The following is a 20,302-nucleotide window of genomic DNA, read 5'->3' on the forward strand; positions in this document are numbered from 1 at the left end:
TATTATAAGGCACCAGTATAGGTGGTTACTTGAGTTTGCCAAAGCAAGAGGTTGAAGATCTCCATGAACATTTCAGCCAGTCGATCAGCATAACTCTTTAGTGCTTGGCTGGGTAACCTGTCTGGATCATAAGCTTTTCATGGGTTCTCCTTCCTGAAGCTGCTCCAATGTAATTCTCAAAGACTAAAATTATAGGATCATTGGGGGCCGTGGGAGTTCATGATGGTGCATCCATGTTCTGACGGTCAAAGCAAGCATAGAAGGCATCTGGAAGCGAAGCCTTTTTGTCAGCTATGTCGCTTGATTTTAATTTATAAGAGGTACTAACATTCAAGCCCTGCTATAACTGTCGAGCATCCTTTGTTGATTCAAGTTTTGACTGGAATTGCCACCTTGGCCATGAGGTGACTTCCCAGAGATTGTACCTGGCCCTCTTGTAACTTACTTGGTCACCAGACTTGTATGACTCTGATATGGCCCTCAGCAAACTGAATCTCATGGTTCATCCAGGGGTTCTGGTTGGGGAAGACTCTGAATGATTTTGTGGGGACACACTCACTTACAACTGTTTTAATAGAGTCTGTGATAACCATGGTGTATTCATTCAGAATTAAGTCCGCAGAGTCCTTCATAATAAGATCATGAAATCTGTGGATTATTAAGTTGATTTAGAAGTATATTGCTCAAAAGGAAATTGCATGCTGTCTGTTTCAGTGAGGTATATTTAGAAGTATGTAGCCCATGGAATGCTGCCGTGGTTCACTAGCTCCACCTTTTTGGTGGGGTCTTTCTATAGTTCATATTTATTGTCTTATTTTTGTCTTAACCTATTGTCTGGGAATTTATGTCCAATACCACTAAGAAGTTTCTGCATAAGAGAGCCACGGAAAATTTATTGGATTTCTTTTTACTCACTCACTGAAGTTAATCCACCTGCACTTCTTTATCTCTGCTTTTGCCTTTAAATCACGCCTGTTTTCCATTCAGTCAGAGATCGTAAAACAGTACAGCACAGGGACAGGCTCTTTGGCTCTCAACGTCTGTGCCCACTGTGATACCAAATAAACTGATCCCATCTGCTTGCACGTGTTCCATATCCCTTCATTCTTTTCAAGTTTATGTGCATGTCTAAATGCCTCTTAAAAATGTTGCTGTTGTATCTGCTTCCACCACTTACCCTGGCAGAGAATTCCAGGCACCTACCACACTCAGTGTGAAAAGAAAACTTGCCTTGTAACTCTTTAAATTTTCCCTCTCTCACCCTAAAACAGCATCCTCTGGTCGTTTGCATTTCTACAGCAGGAAAAAGACTGATTATCTATCATATCTAGGCCTCTCATAATTTTATAAGCTACCGTGCTTCCCTCAGCCTCCAACGATCCAGAGGAAAAAATCCAAATTTGTCCAGTCTCTTAAAGAATTAAATCCATCCATCCCATTCATTGTTCCACTTCTCCTTTCCCCCACTTTATACTTGCATGGTACCTGTATTATTTTCAGTTCTAATGAAAAACCAACTTGAAATATCAATTGAGTATGACATTGAGTATATCTGATTCTTTGCATCTTTAATAATATGCCTTAGATTTCGCATTAGTACAAGATTAGTCTAATATGCATATTATATGATCAAGATAATAGTAAACCAGGTGAAGAAGCATACATATTCTCTGATTCAATCTCCTGTGTTTCTTTCCTTTAGATTGAGTCTATTCTGAGACAAGGAATCACTGTACTGAACTGGTCATCTGTGACACTCAAAAAATTTTTCTCTGATGCAAATACAGCTATAGATGAATTAGTCATGTTTTTAAAGACTGTAAGTAGGTTCCTCTCAAACTTTAAATTTTTTGAATAATCATAGTGGGTAACAGATTATTGAAGAAGAAATGTGATCTATATTCATTTAATTGCAAAGCAAATATTTGTATAACTAAAGACACTTATTTTTCATATTTATCCTGAATATTTTTTCAGTGTCATGTGATGCTTGTTGCATGTTGTTCACAACTCAGAAGCATATGCAAGGACAAGCGTCACTGCTGTCAAGTAATCCTTGAGTTTTGAGTTAGGTTTGAGGTTTTGATCTAAAAAATACCCTTTTCCTCAACAGAGAAAAGTCTACACTAGTGCATTGAAGGTGTAATGAATCTTATTGATATCTGCCTTTGTCAAGAGGTGGATCTGGAGATATAGGAGATAACTTGCATCTTCCAGGGTCTTCCATAACCTTTATCACCTGAGCTATGTGGTGCTGTGGAAACTGTTTGGTACAGGACCTTAATCTTATGAGTGTTGAGCATAAGACCCATTTTTAAGTATAATTTAGTGAAAGTAACAGTCCACGTTCTTATGGGTGGAGCTATACTTCAGGGCTAATGGGAAACCTACAATGACTGATCACCAGAATCAATGTCTCCTGAACCACAGTAGTATTGAAATGATGTTTGCTTACATATTGCTTTGAATTAGACATTGCTGATCCATTCACCAATACATATGAGATGGAGGCCTTTATGTTCAACAACCATGAGACCAAATTCTTTTATCGGCCCACCTCAATTGTATCACACAACCCTCTAACAATAAAGGTGCACAGAAAGACTATGAAAAGCATGATCCACCTTCCATATCTCAGAAACTACCTCTGGGCAAAGGGAGACATTGAGGATGACATTTATCATCTGCTTCACAACCCCAGAAGTGTTTGGTTGATTGAGGAGAAGGGTGTTTGAAGATCAAGAGCTCAAACCTAGCACAAAATTTATGGTCTACCAGGCATCTCTGATGCCTGTTCTCTGACTCCCGAGTGCAAGCATTTCAAAGGGCTGGAAAAATACCACCAATACTTTTCTGGAAAAGCCTCCAACTTCGTTGGAAGGACTATGAACTAACATCCATGTGCTGTTTCCAGGCCTGCATTTCTAGCATTGTGCAAGTGTCATCATTCCAATGCCAGAAACAAGACACCTGATATAGATAAAATTCAGAACTCTGTTGGGGAAGAGATTACAGTTAGACAGAGGAAAACAATTCAAGAATATTCTTAAAGCCCTCATTATTAGACCAAAATTTTATATAAGACCATAAGACATAAGGACAGAATTAGGCCATTCCGCCCATCATGTCTACTCTACCATTTCAACATGACTGATCCATTTCCCTCTTAACTTCATTCTTCTGCCTTGTCCCCATAACCTTTCATGTCCTGACGAACCAAGAACCTAGCAACCTCTGCTTAAAATACACCCACAGCCATCTGTGGCAACAAATTCCACAGATTCACCTGTGGCTAAAGAAATTCCTCCTCATCTCTGTACTAAATGGACATCCCTCTGTTCTGAGGCTGTGCCTTCTGGTCCTAGACTCTCCTACCATAGGTAAGATCCTCTCCACATTCACTCTATCTGAGCCTTTCAACGTTCAATAGAGTTAATGAGATCCCCCTTCTTTCTCCTAAGTTCCAGCAAGTAAAGGCGCAAGCCATCAATTGCTCCTCATACGACAAGCCCTTCATTCCCAGAATCATTCTTGAGAACCGCCTCTGAACCTTCTCCAGTATCAGCACATCCTTTCTTAATTAAGGGGCCCAAAACTACTCCGAATACTCCAAGTGAGACCTCACCAGTGCCTTATAAAGCCTCAGTATTATATCCTTGCTTTTATCTCCCAACTATAACAATAATACAGGATGAATTTCAGCAAAAGCACCACTGATGTGATTCAGGAAGGTGGTTCACCACCATTAGAGATGGATAATTAGTTCCTGCCTTTCCCAGTATTACATACAACCCACGAGAAAAATAAAAAAGGAGGAAGCAGAATATTAATTTTTCATTTATCACTGACCTTGCTTTATTTGTTCAGCATTCACTTAAAAATATATCCTATGTTAGTTTCACCTTTGGCTTGAGGTAGTAAACTATGAGTAGAATTTATTTTTGGTGATTGTAGCTTCCTAGTACCTTCCATGACTTGTGCACTGAAAGACATTTTCAGTGATCTTTATTGCACTGAGAGATGGATCCTACAGGGCAGAGGATAACTTATAATTTCATAGTGTCTCATACTAGTTCACACTCCTGCTGTGTCGATTGAGTGGAGGTAGATTGAAAGCCATGCAAGTGCACTAGGTCCCTTTGACCTTCAATACCAGGAAAAAAGTTGTCTATTTATTATATGAGCAGTTATTTCAGAACAGATAACAATCATTCACTGCAAACAATGAACTGTGGTTTTGTCATTTATCACTTTACCCTGTGTGTAATTTGGCTATCAACTTTTCAACCACTGGAAATAATATCTAGTTATTTACGCTTTTGAATACCTGTGTTAACCTCTGTTAAATTTCTTTACCTTTTCCCCTCTCTGACAAAACAATTTTAGCTTCTTTGATGTCTTCACAGAATTAAAATTCCACATCTTTGGAGCATTGCAATCCATTTTGTCTGTACCATCCCTGAGACCTTGATATTTTTCCTGACCAGAATTGAGCACTGTTCTGCAAATGAGCCTAGCCAGTATTTAGTTTTGCATAGATCCCTTGCATTTGTGTTCATGGTTCAGTAACTGAAACTTGGGATCCATTTGCTGTTATTCTCGGTTAGTTTTGCCGTAGTTTCATGTAGATGTATTCCCTCTGTTTGTAGATGATAGTAAATAGAATTACAGCCCTAGACTAGACCGTCTGCCCATGATATTTGTGCCAACCAGGATACCAGTTTAAACTGTGTATGTGCCTGTGTGGTATTTCTCTATTCCTTGACTGTTCATGTGTCTGTCTAAGATGCTTTTAAATGTTGTTGTCTTACCTGCTTTTCCCATTTCCTTAACAGCGCATTCCAGGAATGTATCATGCTCTCTGTAAAAAAAAAGCTTGCTTGTAATTTTTTAACTTTCTCACTCTCATCTTAAAGCTGTAGTTTCTAGCACGACACTTCTATCATAGGCAAAATACACTTAACTAACAATCCTATCTATGCCTCTCATACTTTTACACACTTGTATCAGGGAGTTCCTCAGCCCCGGTGCTCTAGAGAATACAGTGCAAGTTTGCCCAACCTCTCCTCAGACCCAATACCCTACAACTCAGTTAACGCTTTCATGAACCTTCTCCAAAGCCTCCTTATTCTTCTTGTAAGGTAGTGATCAAATATGCAACCTGTTTTGTTTATTTTGGCTCTACTGCCCAAGCACGTTGACAAAATATTAGTGCTATATATTACAAAACTGTAAATTGTTGCTTTCAGCTAGCTGATTTGTGGGAGACACAAATAAATGGTGAATTGGCTGAAATAGCATCAAAAATAATTATCCATCTACCAGAAGATTATACACTGACAATGGAAGACATGCTTCAGTATAATGAGGTAACATTACTTGATTTATTTTTAGAATTTTCAGTTTAATTTAAATTAAAGAGCTTTGGCAAGTATTTTGCATTCATCCAAGATTGTAAATGAAACATAGAAACATAGAAACATAGAAAATAGGTGCAGGAGTAGGCCATTCGGCCCTTTGAGCCTGCACCGCCATTTATTACGATCATGGCTGATCATCCAACTCAGAAGCCCGCCCCAGCCTTCCCTCCATACCCCCTGACCCCCGTAGCCACAAGGGCCATATCTAACTCCCTCTTAAATATAGCCAATGAACTGGCCTCAACAGTTTCCTGTGGCAGAGAATTCCACAGATTCACCACTCTCTGTGTGAAGAAGTTTTTCCTAATCTCGGTCCTAAAAGGCTTCCCCTCTATCCTCAAACTGTGACCCCTCGTTCTGGACTTCCCCAACATCGGGAACAATCCTCCTGCATCTAGCCTGTCCAATCCCTTTAGGATCTTATACGTTTCAATCAGATCCCCCCTCAATCTTCTAAATTCCAACGAGTACAAGCCCAGTTCATCCAGTCTTTCTTCATATGAAAGTCCTGCCATCCCAGGAATCAATCTGGTGAACCTTCTTTGTACTCCCTCTATGGCAAAGATGTCTTTCCTCAGATTAGGGGACCAAAACTGCACACAATACTCCAGGTGTGATCTCACCAAGGCCTTGTACAACTGCAGTAGTACCTCCCTGATCCTGTACTCGAATCCTCTCGCTATAAATGCCAGCATACCATTCGCCTTTTTCACCGCCTGCTGTACCTGCATGCCCACTTTCAATGACTGGTGTATAATGACACCCAGGTCTCGTTGCACCTCCCCTTTTCCTAATTGGCCACCATTCAGATAATAATCTGTTTTCCTATTTTTGCCACCAAAGTGGATAACTTCACATTTCTCCACATTAAATTGCATCTGCCATGAATTTGCCCACTCACCCAACCTATCCAAGTCACCCTGCATCCTCTTAGCATCCTCTTCACTGCTAACACTGCCACCCAGCTTCGTGTCATCCGCAAACTTGGAGATGCTGCATTTAATTCCCTCATCCAAGTCATTAATATATATTGTAAGCAACTGGGGTCCCAGCACTGAGCCTTGCGGTACCCCACTAGTCACCGCCTGCCATTCTGAAAAGGTCCCATTTATTCCCACTCTTTGCTTCCTGTCTGCTAACCAATTCTCCACGCACACCAATACCTTACCCCCAATACCGTGTGCTTTAAGTTTGCACACTAATCTCCTGTGTGGGACCTTGTCAAAAGCCTTTTGAAAATCCAAATATACCACATCCACTGGTTCTCCCCTATCCACTCTACTAGTTACATCCTCAAAAAATTCTATGAGATTCGTCAGACATGATTTTCCTTTCACAAATCCATGCTGACTTTGTCCGATCATTTCACCGCTTTCCAAATGTGCTGTTATCACATCCTTGATAACTGACTCCAGCAGTTTCCCCACCACCGATGTTAGGCTAACCGGTCTATAATTCCCCGGTTTCTCTCTCCCTCCTTTTTTAAAAAGTGGGGTTACATTAGCCACCCTCCAATCCTCAGGAACTAGTCCAGAATCTAACGAGTTTTGAAAAATTATCACTAATGCATCCACTATTTCTTGGGCTACTTCCTTAAGCACTCTAGGATGCAGACCATCTGGCCCTGGGGATTTATCTGCCTTCAATCCCTTCAATTTACCTAACACCACTTCCCTACTAACATGTATTTCGCTCAGTTCCTCCATCTCACTGGACCCTCTGTCCCTTACTATTTCTGGAAGATTATTTATGTCCTCCTTAGTGAAGACAGAACCAAAGTAATTATTCAATTGGTCTGCCATGTCCTTGCTCCCCATAATCAATTCACCTGTTTCTGTCTGCAGGGGACCTACATATGTCTTTACCAGTCTTTTCCTTTTTACATATTTGAAAGTTGGATAAAGACAAATTGTTTTTGTCAAATTTAACATAATTTTTTGAGGAGACTGTTCTGATAAATTTAGGAAGTGGTGAAGCTGTGTATATTTATGGATGTTCATTTGATACTTCAAAAAAATTATCAACAATTGTGAAATCATATTAATTCCTAAGCGCAACGAAGAGATAGTGTTAACACATTTTACTCAGAATAGAATGGTATTGATTGTTATGAACCAAGTTTTTGCAGTATGATGATATAGGAAGCTGTGGTCTCTTGGTTAACTCACATTTAATTTATATTCTAAAGGTCTGCACTGCTGTTTTAGAGTTTAGAGATAAATTCTACCTTGGCAACTGGGATGAACTAAATAATCTGGAATATGTGTAATGGCAGGCATAAAACTATCATATTGTCCACAAAATTTTCAGAATCAGGATCAGAATCAGAATCCTTTATTATCGCCAAGTATGTGGACACATACAGGGAATTTGATGCCGGTTTCCCTGAGCTCTCGCTGTACAGAACCAAAAAGCAAACAAAACAATAGTGCAAATAATCGTGAACTCTATGCAATGAGGTATACCTGTATGTGTACAGGTGGACTTGGTTTATAATAAACTGAAATTCAAGTGTTCATAAGACTGTTGGCATACGAAAAGAAACTGTTCTTGTACCTATTTGTCCTGGCATACAGTGATCTAAAGCGCCTACCAGAAGGAAGGAGTTGGAACAGGTAATGTCCAGGGTGTGATGGGTCTACAATGATGCTGCTTGCTCATTATGATGTTCTTTAGAAACAAAAACTGTTGTTATCTAATCTGGCCTTGGTAAATGTACAATATTCAAGCTATGCCTCCTAACCAAATAAAGTCCGTGACAGCCATCCTTGCAGCATGACTAATTTTTGCCATAAGGCTAGTAAAGTCATTGTACAGTGGTGCTAGGAAGTTTGGGAACCCTGTAGAATTCTCTCTATCTTTGCATAAATATGACTTAAAATGTGATCAGATCTTCATGTAAGTCCTAAAACTAGATAAGGAAAACAAAATTAATTAAATAACATAAAAACATAATATTTGTTCATTTATTTATTGAGAAAAATGATCCAATAATACATGTATTTGTTGGAAGAAGTGTGTGAACCTCTGGGGAAATGCCTTCTACAAATGTTATTAGGATTCAGGTGTTTCAGTCAATGAGATGAAATTAGAGATGGGGTTATAAAAAAGACACACAAAGTCAGGTTACTGACAGAGCCTGCTCTTCTCAAGTTTATGTGTACCATGCCTCAATCATAATAACTTGCAGAGGACCTTAGAAGAAGAATTGTAGAGCTGCATGAAGCTGGAAAAGGCTACAAAAGCATTTCTAAAGACCTGAGTGTTCATCAGTCCACAGTAAGAGAAATTGTCTGCAAATGGAGGAAATTCGTTACTGTTGCTACTCTCCCTAGGAGTGGGCATCCTGCAAAGATCGCACCAAAAGCACAACATGCAATGCTGAAGGAGGTGAAAAAGAACCCAAGGATAGCATGAAAAGGCCTGCAGAAATCTCCAGAACTTGCTAAAGTCTCTGTTCATGTGTCCACTATATGAAAACCACTAAAGAAAAATGGTGTTCATGGAAGGACACCATGGAGGAAACCACTGCTCTCCAAAAAAAAAATTGCTCTCAAGTTTGCAAAAGACCACCTGGATGCTCTACAATGTTTCTGGGACAATGTTCTATGGATAGATGAGACAAAAGTTGAACTTTTTGGCAGAAATGTTCATTCCTATGCTTGGATCAAGATACTTTTTAGGGGAATGTTAGAGTAGCAGTCTGTCACCTGAAGCTTTTTCCAACAAATACATGTAAAATTGGATCATTTTTTCTTCAATAAATAAATGAACAAATGTAACGTTTTTGTGTTATTTATTTAATTGGGTTCTCTTTATCTAGTTTTAGGACTTGAAGATCTGATCACATTTTAAGTCATATTTAGCAGAAATAGAGAAAATACTACAAGGTTCACAAACTTTCTAGCACCACTGTAAGTGAAAGAAAAGCAATTCCATTAGTTGGAGTGCCAGCCAATTCAGTCTCAGGACCCCCTCAGCCAAAAACCCTGGCCCATCCTAGGGTCAAAAATATTTATTGAGGTTTGCAGCGTCTAGTCTTTCTTTGCAGAAAGTGAAACAGTTTGTGCTTGAATGCAGCAAACTTTATATAACTAGTCAAGGACTGATTAGCAGTACCAGATAGTGATCTCTTCAATTGGAAAACTTAATCATCTGCCTGCTTCCCTCATCCTCAGTTCTGGACAAAAGATCTTCTACCTGAAATGTTAACTGGCTGTCTTTTCAATGATACTGCTTAACTTGCTGAGTGTTTATAGTATTTTCTATGTTTTCTTTCAGATTTATAGCATTTTCAGTAATTCTTTATTGTCCTTAAGCATGCAGTAATTGCTACAATCCATAAATAAACCATCTTCAACATCCAGTAATCACTCTTGATTAGAAGAATAACTGAACCTGTCACACGAATATTGTGGCAGGCCAGAAACTGGATATTCAGTGGCACATAATTCACGCCTGACTTGCCAAAGATTTTTCACCATCTGTAAAGCACAAATCAGAAGCGCAATCAGGTATATTCCATCTGCCTTGACAAGTGCAGCTTCAGTAATATTCAAGAGTTCAACACCATTGTGGGCTCAGTAATCAACTTCATTGGATCATCTTCCATCACCTCCCTTCACTGGTGCATTATGTATGCCGTGTGTGTCATCTACAAAACCCACTGCAGGTTCACACTAAGACTTCTTCAGCAGAGGCTGCCAAACTATGGCCTCTACTAGAAAGGTCAAGGGCAGCAGCACTTGAAAGTTCCCATTCAAGTCATAAACTTGAATGGGAAATATTGGTACATTGGTATTTTCTGACTTGAAAATATTGGTACATTGGTTTATTGTTGTTACACATACACATTGAGGTAGTACAAGGAAAGAGCAATAGCAGAGTGCAGCATGTGCTGTCACTATTACAGACTGACTTTAGTATAATCAGACAAAAGGTGCAAAGCCATGATGAGGCAACTTGTGAGGTCTCAAGTCCATCTTGTGGTACAATATATCCATTCAATTATATTATAACAGTAACACTAGGATTGAGTTTTGTGATACATACTTTCAGGGTTTTGTATCTTCTACTCGATGGGCGGTGGAGAAGAGAAAATGTTGGGGAGTGGGAGGAATCTTTGATTATGTTTTGGAGTCAGAGCAAGAGAGCATGAAAACAGCTTTCAGCCCAACTAGCCCATAACCCTGCAAGCAGCAGCCCTCCATGTACCTGTCCAAATGGCTCTTAAATGTTGTAATTGTACACACCTTGACAACCACTTCTGGCAGCTTGTTCCAAACACTCACCACACTCTGTGTAAAGTAATTACCTCACAGGTCTCTTTTAAATCTCTCTCCTCTTCACTTGTATTATTGGTTTTGGACTCGCTGACCTTGGGCGAAAGAATCAGGCTTAAGATCACTGTGATATTTCATGAAATTTGTTGTTTTGCAGAGGCAGTACAGTGCAATACATAAATAAATTATAAATTTCTGGGTGATGGAGATCATTGAAAATGGGTGCTGCCTTTTTGAGATATCACCTTTTGAAGATGTCCTTAATGCCGGAGAAGCTGGAGTCCATGATGGATTGGTTGGGCCTGCAATCATTTGCAGCTTCTCCTGATCCTGTGCAGTGGCCACCTCATACCAGATGGTGATGCAACCATTTGGAATGCTCTCCACTGTATCTCTAGAAACTTGCTGGGGTCTGGTGACATACTAAATCTCTTCATATTCCTAATGAGATATTGCTACTGTTATGCTTTCTTTGTAAATGCATCAATGTGTTGAGCCCAGGATAGACTTTCAAAGCTGTTGGCACCCAGAAACTTGACACTGCCTACCCCTTCCATTGCTGACTGCTGACTGCTGCTGCTAGCCCCTGGAAAAACATCCCCCACTCAACAATATCCAAAGAGGTGATATATCTGTTTGTGAGGGGACTGGCTACAGGTAATCCTGCCTACAGCCCTTACTTCTCATGGTGGTCACTCATCTATCTGGTCTACCTTGGGCATGATCACCTTGCTAAGACTCATTTGTGATCTCCTCAGCCTCCTGGATGATCCTCAGTATGTCCAACTGCATGTCCAGTTCTGTGACCTGGTCTGCCTGGAGTTACAGCTACAGGCACCTGCTACAGCTGTCATCATCAGGGAGACCATGTGTTTCCCCGTCTTCCCACATCTGTAGGAGAAACATTCTGCTGTCCTGGCTACCATCCTGTGTACACTGAATCAAGGATTCAGGATAAGCAACAAAATAAAACCTTACCTGTCCTTACCTGTGCCTTCTCATTGAAGCCTCTTTTTTTTAACAGAGCTGCTCTCACTCCCAAGACCTGGGCCACTTACCCCACCTCTTCACATCAATGCCTCTTGAGCCAAAGTTTTTACCCATTCTAACACTGGCCTTACTCCAACAATGGCCACTCCAAATGGATGCTTTGCTTGACCAACGTCTTTTTATTGGCTGTTTTGCTGAGGCAGTGAGATGTGTATACAGATTTCCCTGGAGGGGAGTCCGGTTTTCATGATGGACTAAGCTGTGTCCACAACTCTTATCAGTTTCTTGCTGTCTCAGATTGAGTATTTGCCATTCCGGATAGGGTGTTTTCTGTGTTGCATCTATAAAAGAATATTGAGAAATAATGGGGACGTTAGCGTACTGAAGAAGTGGAAGTTCAGGTGCACTCTCTTGGTAATGGCATCTTGGTGGCTGGATCAGGACAGGTGATGTTTGCTCCTCGGAACTTCCAGCCCTCAATGTCAGCACTGTTGATGTAAACAGGAGCATATGCACAGCCCCATTTCTTGCAGTCAATAATCAACTCTTTTGTTTTGCTGATATTGAGGCAAAGGCTGTTGTCATGACACCATGCAACTAGGCACTTTATCTCCTTCCTGTACTCTGACATCATTATTTGAGATTCAGCCTACCATGCTGATGGGATTTGCTAACTTGTAGATGGAGCTCGAGCCTGATGTGGCCACACCTTTGTGAGTGTATAGGGAGTAAAGTAAGTGGCTGAGGACCCAGCCTTATGGGGCCCAGTGTGTGGCAGAGATGTTGCTGCCAGTGTCTACTGATTACGATCTGTTGGTCAAGAAGTCAAGGATCCAGTTGCAAAGGAAGATGTTGAGATCAAGGAGTTTGGAGTTGAGTTTTCTTGGAATTATGACTACAGGAGAGCTGTAGTCAATAACTTGTCATCTGACATAGATGTCCTTATCTAATGTTCCAGAAATTAGATTAGATTAGATTATGAGGACACTCAGTCCTCGTTTATTGTCATTTAGAAATGCATGCATTAAAAAATGATACAATGTTCCTCTAGTATGATATCACAGAAACACAAGACAGACCAAGACTAAAACTGGCAAAAACCACATAATTATAACATATAGTTACAACAGTGCAAAGCAATACCGTAATTTGATAAGAGCAGACCATGGGCATGGTTAAAAAGAAGTCTCAAAGTCCCAATAGCCCCAACATCTCACGCAGATGGTAGAAGGGAGAAACTCTCCCTGCCATGTGCTTCCAGTGCCGCAAACTTGCCGATGCAGCACTCTGGAAGCACCCGACCACAGTCCAACTCTGAGTCTGTCCGAAACTTTGAGCCTCCCACCAGCACTCCGACACCGAGCACTATCTCTGCCAGGCGCTTCAACCCTGACCCTGGCCGCCAAACAACAGGCAAAGCTGAGGACTCGGGGCCTTCCCCTCCAGAGATTTCGGATCACACAGTAGTAGCGGCAGTGAAGCAGGCATTTCAGAAGTTTCACTAGATGTTCCTCCGTGCTCTCACGTCTGCCTCCATCAAATCAGAATTGTGCACGGCATCCTACTTGACAGTAAGTGTAGAACTAGGGTGTTGCAGTCTGCTATAGTTTCCACATGGTAGTCTACTATGTCAAATCATGTGGGATTCAGGGTGGGCTAGCTAATTAACTACACAATTGGCTTGATGGGAAGTAGCAGAAACATTGATGGTAGAAAGTTGTTTGTCAAACTGAGGGTCTGTGACTAATCACGTTCCCCAGGGATTAGTGCTGCGCCTATTGCTATTTGCATCTATATCAAAGCTTTGAATGAGAATGTACAAGGCGTGGTTAGTAAGTTTGCAGATAATGCTAAACTAGGTGGTGTTGTAGACTGTGAAGATGGTTATCAGCAATCACAGAGGAATCTTGATTAGCTGGATAACTGAGCGGAAGAACGTCAAGTGGAATTTAATTTGGATAGATGTGTGGTGTTGCTGTTTTGAATTGTTGCAAAAATTGTGGAGGATCAGAGGGATCTTGGGGTCCGAGTCCATTGGACGCTCAAAGCAGCTGCGTAGGTTGACGCTGTGGTTAAGAAGGCATATGGTGTATTGGCCTTCAATAATTGTGGAATTGAATTTAGGAGCCAAGAGGTAATGTTGCAGTTATATAGGACCCTGGTTAGACCCCACAGAGTACTGTGCTCAGTTCTGGTTGCCTCACTACAGGAAGGATGTGGAAGACATTGAAAGGGTGCAGAGGAGATTTACAAGGACGTTGCTTGGATTGGGGAGCATGCCTTATGAGAATAGGTTGAGTGAACTCGGCCTTTCCTCCTTGGAGCGACGGAGGATGAGAAGTGACCTGATAGAGGTGTATAAGATGATGAGAGGCATTGATCGTGTGGATAGTCAGAGGTTTTTTCCCAGGGCTGAAATGGTTGCCACAAGAAGACACAGGTTTAAGGTGCTGGGGAGTAGGTACAGAGGTGATATCAGGGGTAAGTTTTTTACTCAAGAGAATGGTGAGTGCATGGAATGGGCTGCCAGCAACGGTGGTGGAGGTGGTACAATAGGGTCTTTAAGAGACTTTTGGATCGGTACGTGGAGCTTAGAAAAATAGAGGACTATGGGGAAGTCTAGTAATTTCTAAGGTAGGGACACGTTCGGCACAAGTTTGTGGGCTGAAGGGCCTGTATTGTGCTGCAGGTTTTCTAACAATTCAAAACAGCTGTAGAAGAACACCTCAACGAAAACGAAACAACACCTATTTGGGACAGATTTAAAAATGCTATACAGCAATCAGCAGAGGAGATAGTCCCAGTACAAGAAATCCAACACACCAACAAGGGGTGGATAACCCAAGAAATTCTAGATCTGATGGAACAAAGAAGGTTAGTGAAGAATAATAAAGTGCAATACAGAGAGCTGGACAGACAGGCCAGACAATTGTGCAATACTGCAAAGGAAGAATGGCTGAATCAAAAATGCAATGAAGTAGAAGGCCATATTAACAACAGCAAAGAAATGCACAAGAAAATTTAAGGAAATTGCTGGAATTAAGAAAACCCCCTCTACGGGATGCATAAGATCAGCAGACGGATCCATACTAACAGATCCAGATACAGTATGTGAGAGGTGGATTCAGTATATAGAGCAGCTTTTTGAAGCTAATAGAGGGGAACCCCCCGATATTAAACACCCTAATTCTGGCCCACCTATTACCAAAGAAGAAATAACTAAAGCAATGAAAAGCATGAAACATGGTAAAGCCACTGGACCTGATGAAATTTCAGTGGAAATGATACAAGCCCTAGAAGAACTGGGCATAGATATTCTTTTTGAACTGTTTAATGGCATATATAAGTCTGGTGTATTGCCTAACGATCTCTTGAAATCAGTATGTATAACTCTGCCAAAAATTCCTGGAACTATTGACTGCGGAAAATTATAGAACAATCAGTCTTATGAGTCGCATAATAGAGATTTTGTTGAGAATTGTTCTGAGTTGTATTAAAAACAAATTAAGACCAGAAACTTCTAAACTGCATATGGGTTTATTGAGGATAGAGGAACTAGGAACACAATTTTCATACTATGAATACTTTCAGAAAGGGCAATTGAATATCAAAACAATGTCGTTTTATTGATTTCCCTAAAGCATTCGACAAAGTGCAACATGAAAAATTATTTCAAATTCTTGCTAAACTAAACATTGACGGAAGGGACCAACAACTGATTCAGAACTTATATTGGAATCAAATGGCGGCGGTAAAAATTGATGATAATATAAGCAGTTGGATTAAAATTCAAAGAGGAGTTAGACAGGGATGCGTTGCCTCACCGGAATTATTTAATATCTATAGTGAAATGATTCTCAGAGAAATAGAAGACCTAGATGGGATAAAAATTGGAGTTAACATCAACAATATAAGATATGCAGAGGATACCACCCTAATAGCAAGTGCTGCAGAAGATACACAAATCCTCCTAGACAAAGTAGTACAAACAAGGGCCGATTTTGGTCTAACCATCAACTGCAAATAAACCAAATGTATGGTAATATCAAAACAGCAGGATGCTCCCAACTGCCAATTGTACATCAGTAACCAAGAGATTGAACAAAAGACCAGCTTTAATTACCTTGGTAGCTTTATATCACAAGATGCTAGAAGTAAAGTAGAAATAAAAAGAAGAATTGCCATCGTCAAAACCAACTTCCGAAAAATGAAACCCATTTTTACCAACAGACACATTTCTATGACAACAAGGCTTAGGCTACTAAAATGTTACATCTGGTCAATCTTGCTGTGTGCTTCCAAAACATGGACTAAAATACCAGAACGCCAAATAAACTTAGAAGCAACAGAAATGTGGTTTCTTAGAAGAATGCTGAAAATATCATATAGAGATAGGGTAACTAATGAGACAGTACTCCAACATGCCCATACAAAAAGATCTTTAATGAGAACATTAAATGAGAGGAAACTTAATTTCCTGGGCCATGTCATCAGAAAGGGAGAAATAGAATGCCTTACATTACAAAGCAGTATGCCTGGGAAATGTGGAAGAGGAAGGCAAAGAAGAAAATATATGGACACTGTTAAAGAACTAACAGATCTAAATGTGTGAGATATTGACGCTGCGAGGGATCGTTCGATGTGGAGAGCCATGATTGCCCAAGCGTGTAACACACAAGGCACACGATGAAGAAGAAGAAGAATTGAGGTGTTGCATTTTGGGAAGACAAATCAGGATAGGACTTCACCAGAAGAACAGAGGACTGTGGTTCGCTGAAAGTGGTGTAATAAGTAGACAGGATGGTGAAGAAAGCATTTGGCATACTGTCCTTCATCAGTCAGGGCACTGAGTACAGAAATTTGGATGCCATGTTGCAGTTGTACAAAACATTGGTGAGGCCACATTTGGAGGATTGTGTTTGGCAGTGTACGCATGTCTCCTCAGATAGAATCCCTTTAATAATTGCACCTTGTGGGCACAACATCCTCAAACCTTTATTGTGAACAGCTGCAGCATCAGGTCCTGAGATCAAGGGGTCTATGAGCTGAACATCAGTTCACAAGCTTCTTAATCTTTACAAGGGCAGCTAATATTTTTTAAAGTGAAAGTAAAACAGGAAGAGAAATGTTGATCATACTCAATGGCTCCTTTTTGATTGCTTTAATGATCACTCTGTAATGCTGCAGGCAGTAGAACATGGAGACAGTTCAACACCCATTGAACAGGTAAAACAAATTACTATTAACATTGCATATGATCCATATCTTGCTATTACTCAGGCTGATATGAGCTCTACAGGTTACACCAGATGAAACAGCAAAGGAATTCATACAGACATTTATCCATCATTGGATATACATCTCTAAGTTTCTAAGTTTATTTCTAAGTTTTGATTAAAAAATGTAAAATATGTGTGCTCTTTGTACCAAACCATTGAAATGTCCCACCAGTATTAGGTTTACACATTGTATGTTTATGTATTCCATAGGTCTGCTGCAAAGAATGGACAGTGATTTTGTTTCCAAAAGGCAATAGCATAGAAAAAACTGTGAACAAATTGGTGGAATTATTTACAGAAATCTCCGACAGAGCTAGAAGAAGTATAACACCTGAAAATCAACCAGGTAAGGGACGTTGTTGATTCAAGGACCCTTATAAGTGGCATCAGAATATTTCTGTAGATACCTAATTTAATGTGTGAGACTTCTTTCTGTGTAATCCTGATTTTACTTGTCCACATGGTCAGTGCAGCATGTTCATGCCAACCATAATGCCCACCCAACTAATCCTAATTTACGGCACTCTGCCCATGTCCCACTAAGCCCCCATCCGTCCATGTACCTATCCAAGTACTTCTTAAATAATGCTACTGTATCTGTCTCTACCACTTCTGGTAGCTCATCACCAGCTTCAGCTTGAAAAAACTTGCTACTTTAGGTCATTTTTAAACTTTACACTCAAAGCCTAATCTATTGTATACTCGTTTTGGGCAGAAGACTTATGATTCACATTATCTCGGCTTTGCATAATTTTAAGCATTTCTATAAGGTCATCTTCATTCTACTTGTTTCAATAAATAAAGACCTAGCCTGACCAATGTCTCTCTACAACTCAGTCTCTCTAGTCCTGTCAATGTCCTTAAAAATCTTTACACTGCTCTTTCCAGATTAACTACATCTTTTCTATAACAAGGTGACCAAAACTGTACACTGTGCTTCAGTGAAGGCTCATCAATTACTTGTACAATTGCAACATAAGGTTCCAACTTCTGTACTCAGTGCTATGGCTGATGACGGCCAGATCTCTAAATGCCTTTTTCACTAGCCTGTTTGCCTGTGACACCAACTTCAATGCCCTATGCACTTGTACTTCTGCTCTGTTCCATTACCCTCCCTACGCTGGTTTAACTTTCCAAAATGCGTCATTCCACACTTACTTGTATTGAAATCCATTTGCCACTTCTTGGCTCACTTCCCTAACTGAATAAATCATCAGCCTTCATTCCAGGAAGCAACTTTCAACCTCCACTCTGAGTCAATATTGAATCCACCTAACTCATTCTCCCTGGACTCCATGAGACCTAACTTTCCAAGCAGCCTACCATGTGAGACTTTATTGAAGACCTTGCTAAAGTCCAAGTAGATAAGATCCACTGCCCTATCCTCATTAACTCTTTTGGTTGCCTCTTCAAAAATTTTGAAAGGATTCATCAAACATGACTTTCCACGCACAAAGCAATGCTGACTGCTTCTAATCGGACTTAGTTTATCCAAATACCAATAGATCTGTCCCTCAAAATTCTCTCCAGTAGCTTCCCCACCTTTGGTATCAGGCTGACTGACCTGTAGTTCACTGATGTGTCCTTGCTACCCTGTGTACACATTTGTTAGCCTTGAAGATAAAGGTCTGAGGAATTGTCGAGTTGGTTAGCAGTGGAAAAAAAATAGCAAACTAGATTGTGGTAAAGGAGAGAATCATGAGATTAGAAGGAATGATGAGCATGGAGGGAAATAAGGTGCCATATTTCTAAAATGCATGACTTGTGATTAAGTATCCAGGGTTATTTTGGTACAGTGGATTTGATCATAGATGCAGCAGCCATTGCCAAGGACAATGGTTACATCTACTGGAGATATGTCCTTTTGGAGCCAGTTGATCATAATTTTTTTTGTTTATTTGTTCATAGATGTAGAAATTACTAGCAAGTACATTTTAATCGACTCTTTAGCTGAGTAGCATTTTGGGCAAATTCAGAGAAAAATTAACAGTGGATCTTAGTCTATCAGAGGCTGTGTACAAGAAGGGCCAGAGTCATCTCTACTTGTTGAGGAGACTGAGGTCCTTTGGAGTATTCAGGCCTCTCCTTCACATGTTCAACCAGTCAGTTGTCGCCAGTACAACTTCTGTGCAGTAGTGTTCTGGGGCAATGGCATCAACACGGGTGATCCCAACAGGCTCAATAAATTGATTAGAAAGGCTTGTTTTGTTATCTAAAGCTGTGGTAGGACAAAGGACCCTATGGAAAATCCTGGCAATTCTGGACAATATTTCTCACCCTCCGCATACCACCTTGGCTGAACAGAGGAGCACTTTCAATAATAGACTAAGACAACTGCACTGCTCCAAAGAGTGTTATATGAGGTCATTCTTACCCTCGGCCATTAGGCCCTATACTGAGTCAACCTATAGTCGGGGAAGTGATGAGGCCCTCCTGTTAGACTGATTGAGGTAACTTATGTTCTTACTCTTTCATACTTCTCTTCTAATATTTGTATATTTATTTATCTATGCACTTGTAATGCTACTGTGTCACTGTAATTTCCTCTGGGATCAATAAAGTATCTATCTATCTTACTGTCTATTCATGGTGCTGAAGTGCTTTGAGAGGCTGGTTATTGTGTGAACCAACTGCACCCTGTGAAATGACCTGGATCCCCTTCAGTTTGCTTATTGTCACAACAGGTCAACATCCAATACTATTTCACTGCTTCTCCACTTTGCTCTGGACCATCTGTAAGACAGTAACAGATATATTAGACAGCTTTTTCATCGACCACAGCTTGACATTTAACACTATCAACCCCCCCACCCCCCGCACCCAAACATATCACTAAATTCCAGGACCCAGTTTCTGTACCTCCCTTTACAACTACTCTTTGACTTTCTCAATAGCAGATCTCAATCAGTATTAATGCGTAACATCTCCTCCTCACTGACCATTAATACAGGTGCATCTCAAGGGTACGTGCTTCCCCCTCCCCCGCTCTAAACACACAACTGTATGATTACTGCTCTAAATTTACAGACTCACTGATAACACCACTGTTGTTGGCCAAATCTTGGCCATTAATGAATCAACATTCAGTTGTGATATAGAATATATGGTGGAGTGATACCAAAGTAACGATCTCATGCAGTCTTCAACAAAACCAAAAAAAGTAATCATTGGGGAAGTTGTTAGACCACATGCCAGTTCTCATTGGTGAGTCAGAGGTAGAGGGAGTTAGAAGCTTCAAATCTCTTGGTGTTCATATCTAGAATGACCTGCCCTGAGTCCAGCAGATAGATGGAACCACAAAGTGTCTGCTGAAAGGCTCAGATAGGAAGAC

The 20,302-nt window shown here is 40.4% G+C and overlaps 1 protein-coding gene across 1 annotated transcript in view; it reads left to right on the top strand.

Moving 5' to 3' along the window:
* LOC134357434 (dynein axonemal heavy chain 8-like) overlaps window positions 1–20,302 on the top strand; it is a 141,086-nt gene that overhangs the window by 90,324 nt on the left and 30,460 nt on the right. Inside the window, exons 14-16 of the mRNA XM_063069014.1 lie at window positions 1,703–1,819; window positions 5,250–5,369; window positions 17,182–17,317. Coding sequence (XP_062925084.1) covers window positions 1,703–1,819; window positions 5,250–5,369; window positions 17,182–17,317 — 373 coding nt within the window. The remainder of the gene's footprint in view (window positions 1–1,702; window positions 1,820–5,249; window positions 5,370–17,181; window positions 17,318–20,302) is intronic.

Source organism: Mobula hypostoma, chromosome 2 (genome assembly GCF_963921235.1).
Source record: "Mobula hypostoma chromosome 2, sMobHyp1.1, whole genome shotgun sequence".
Lineage (NCBI taxonomy): Eukaryota > Metazoa > Chordata > Chondrichthyes > Myliobatiformes > Myliobatidae > Mobula > Mobula hypostoma.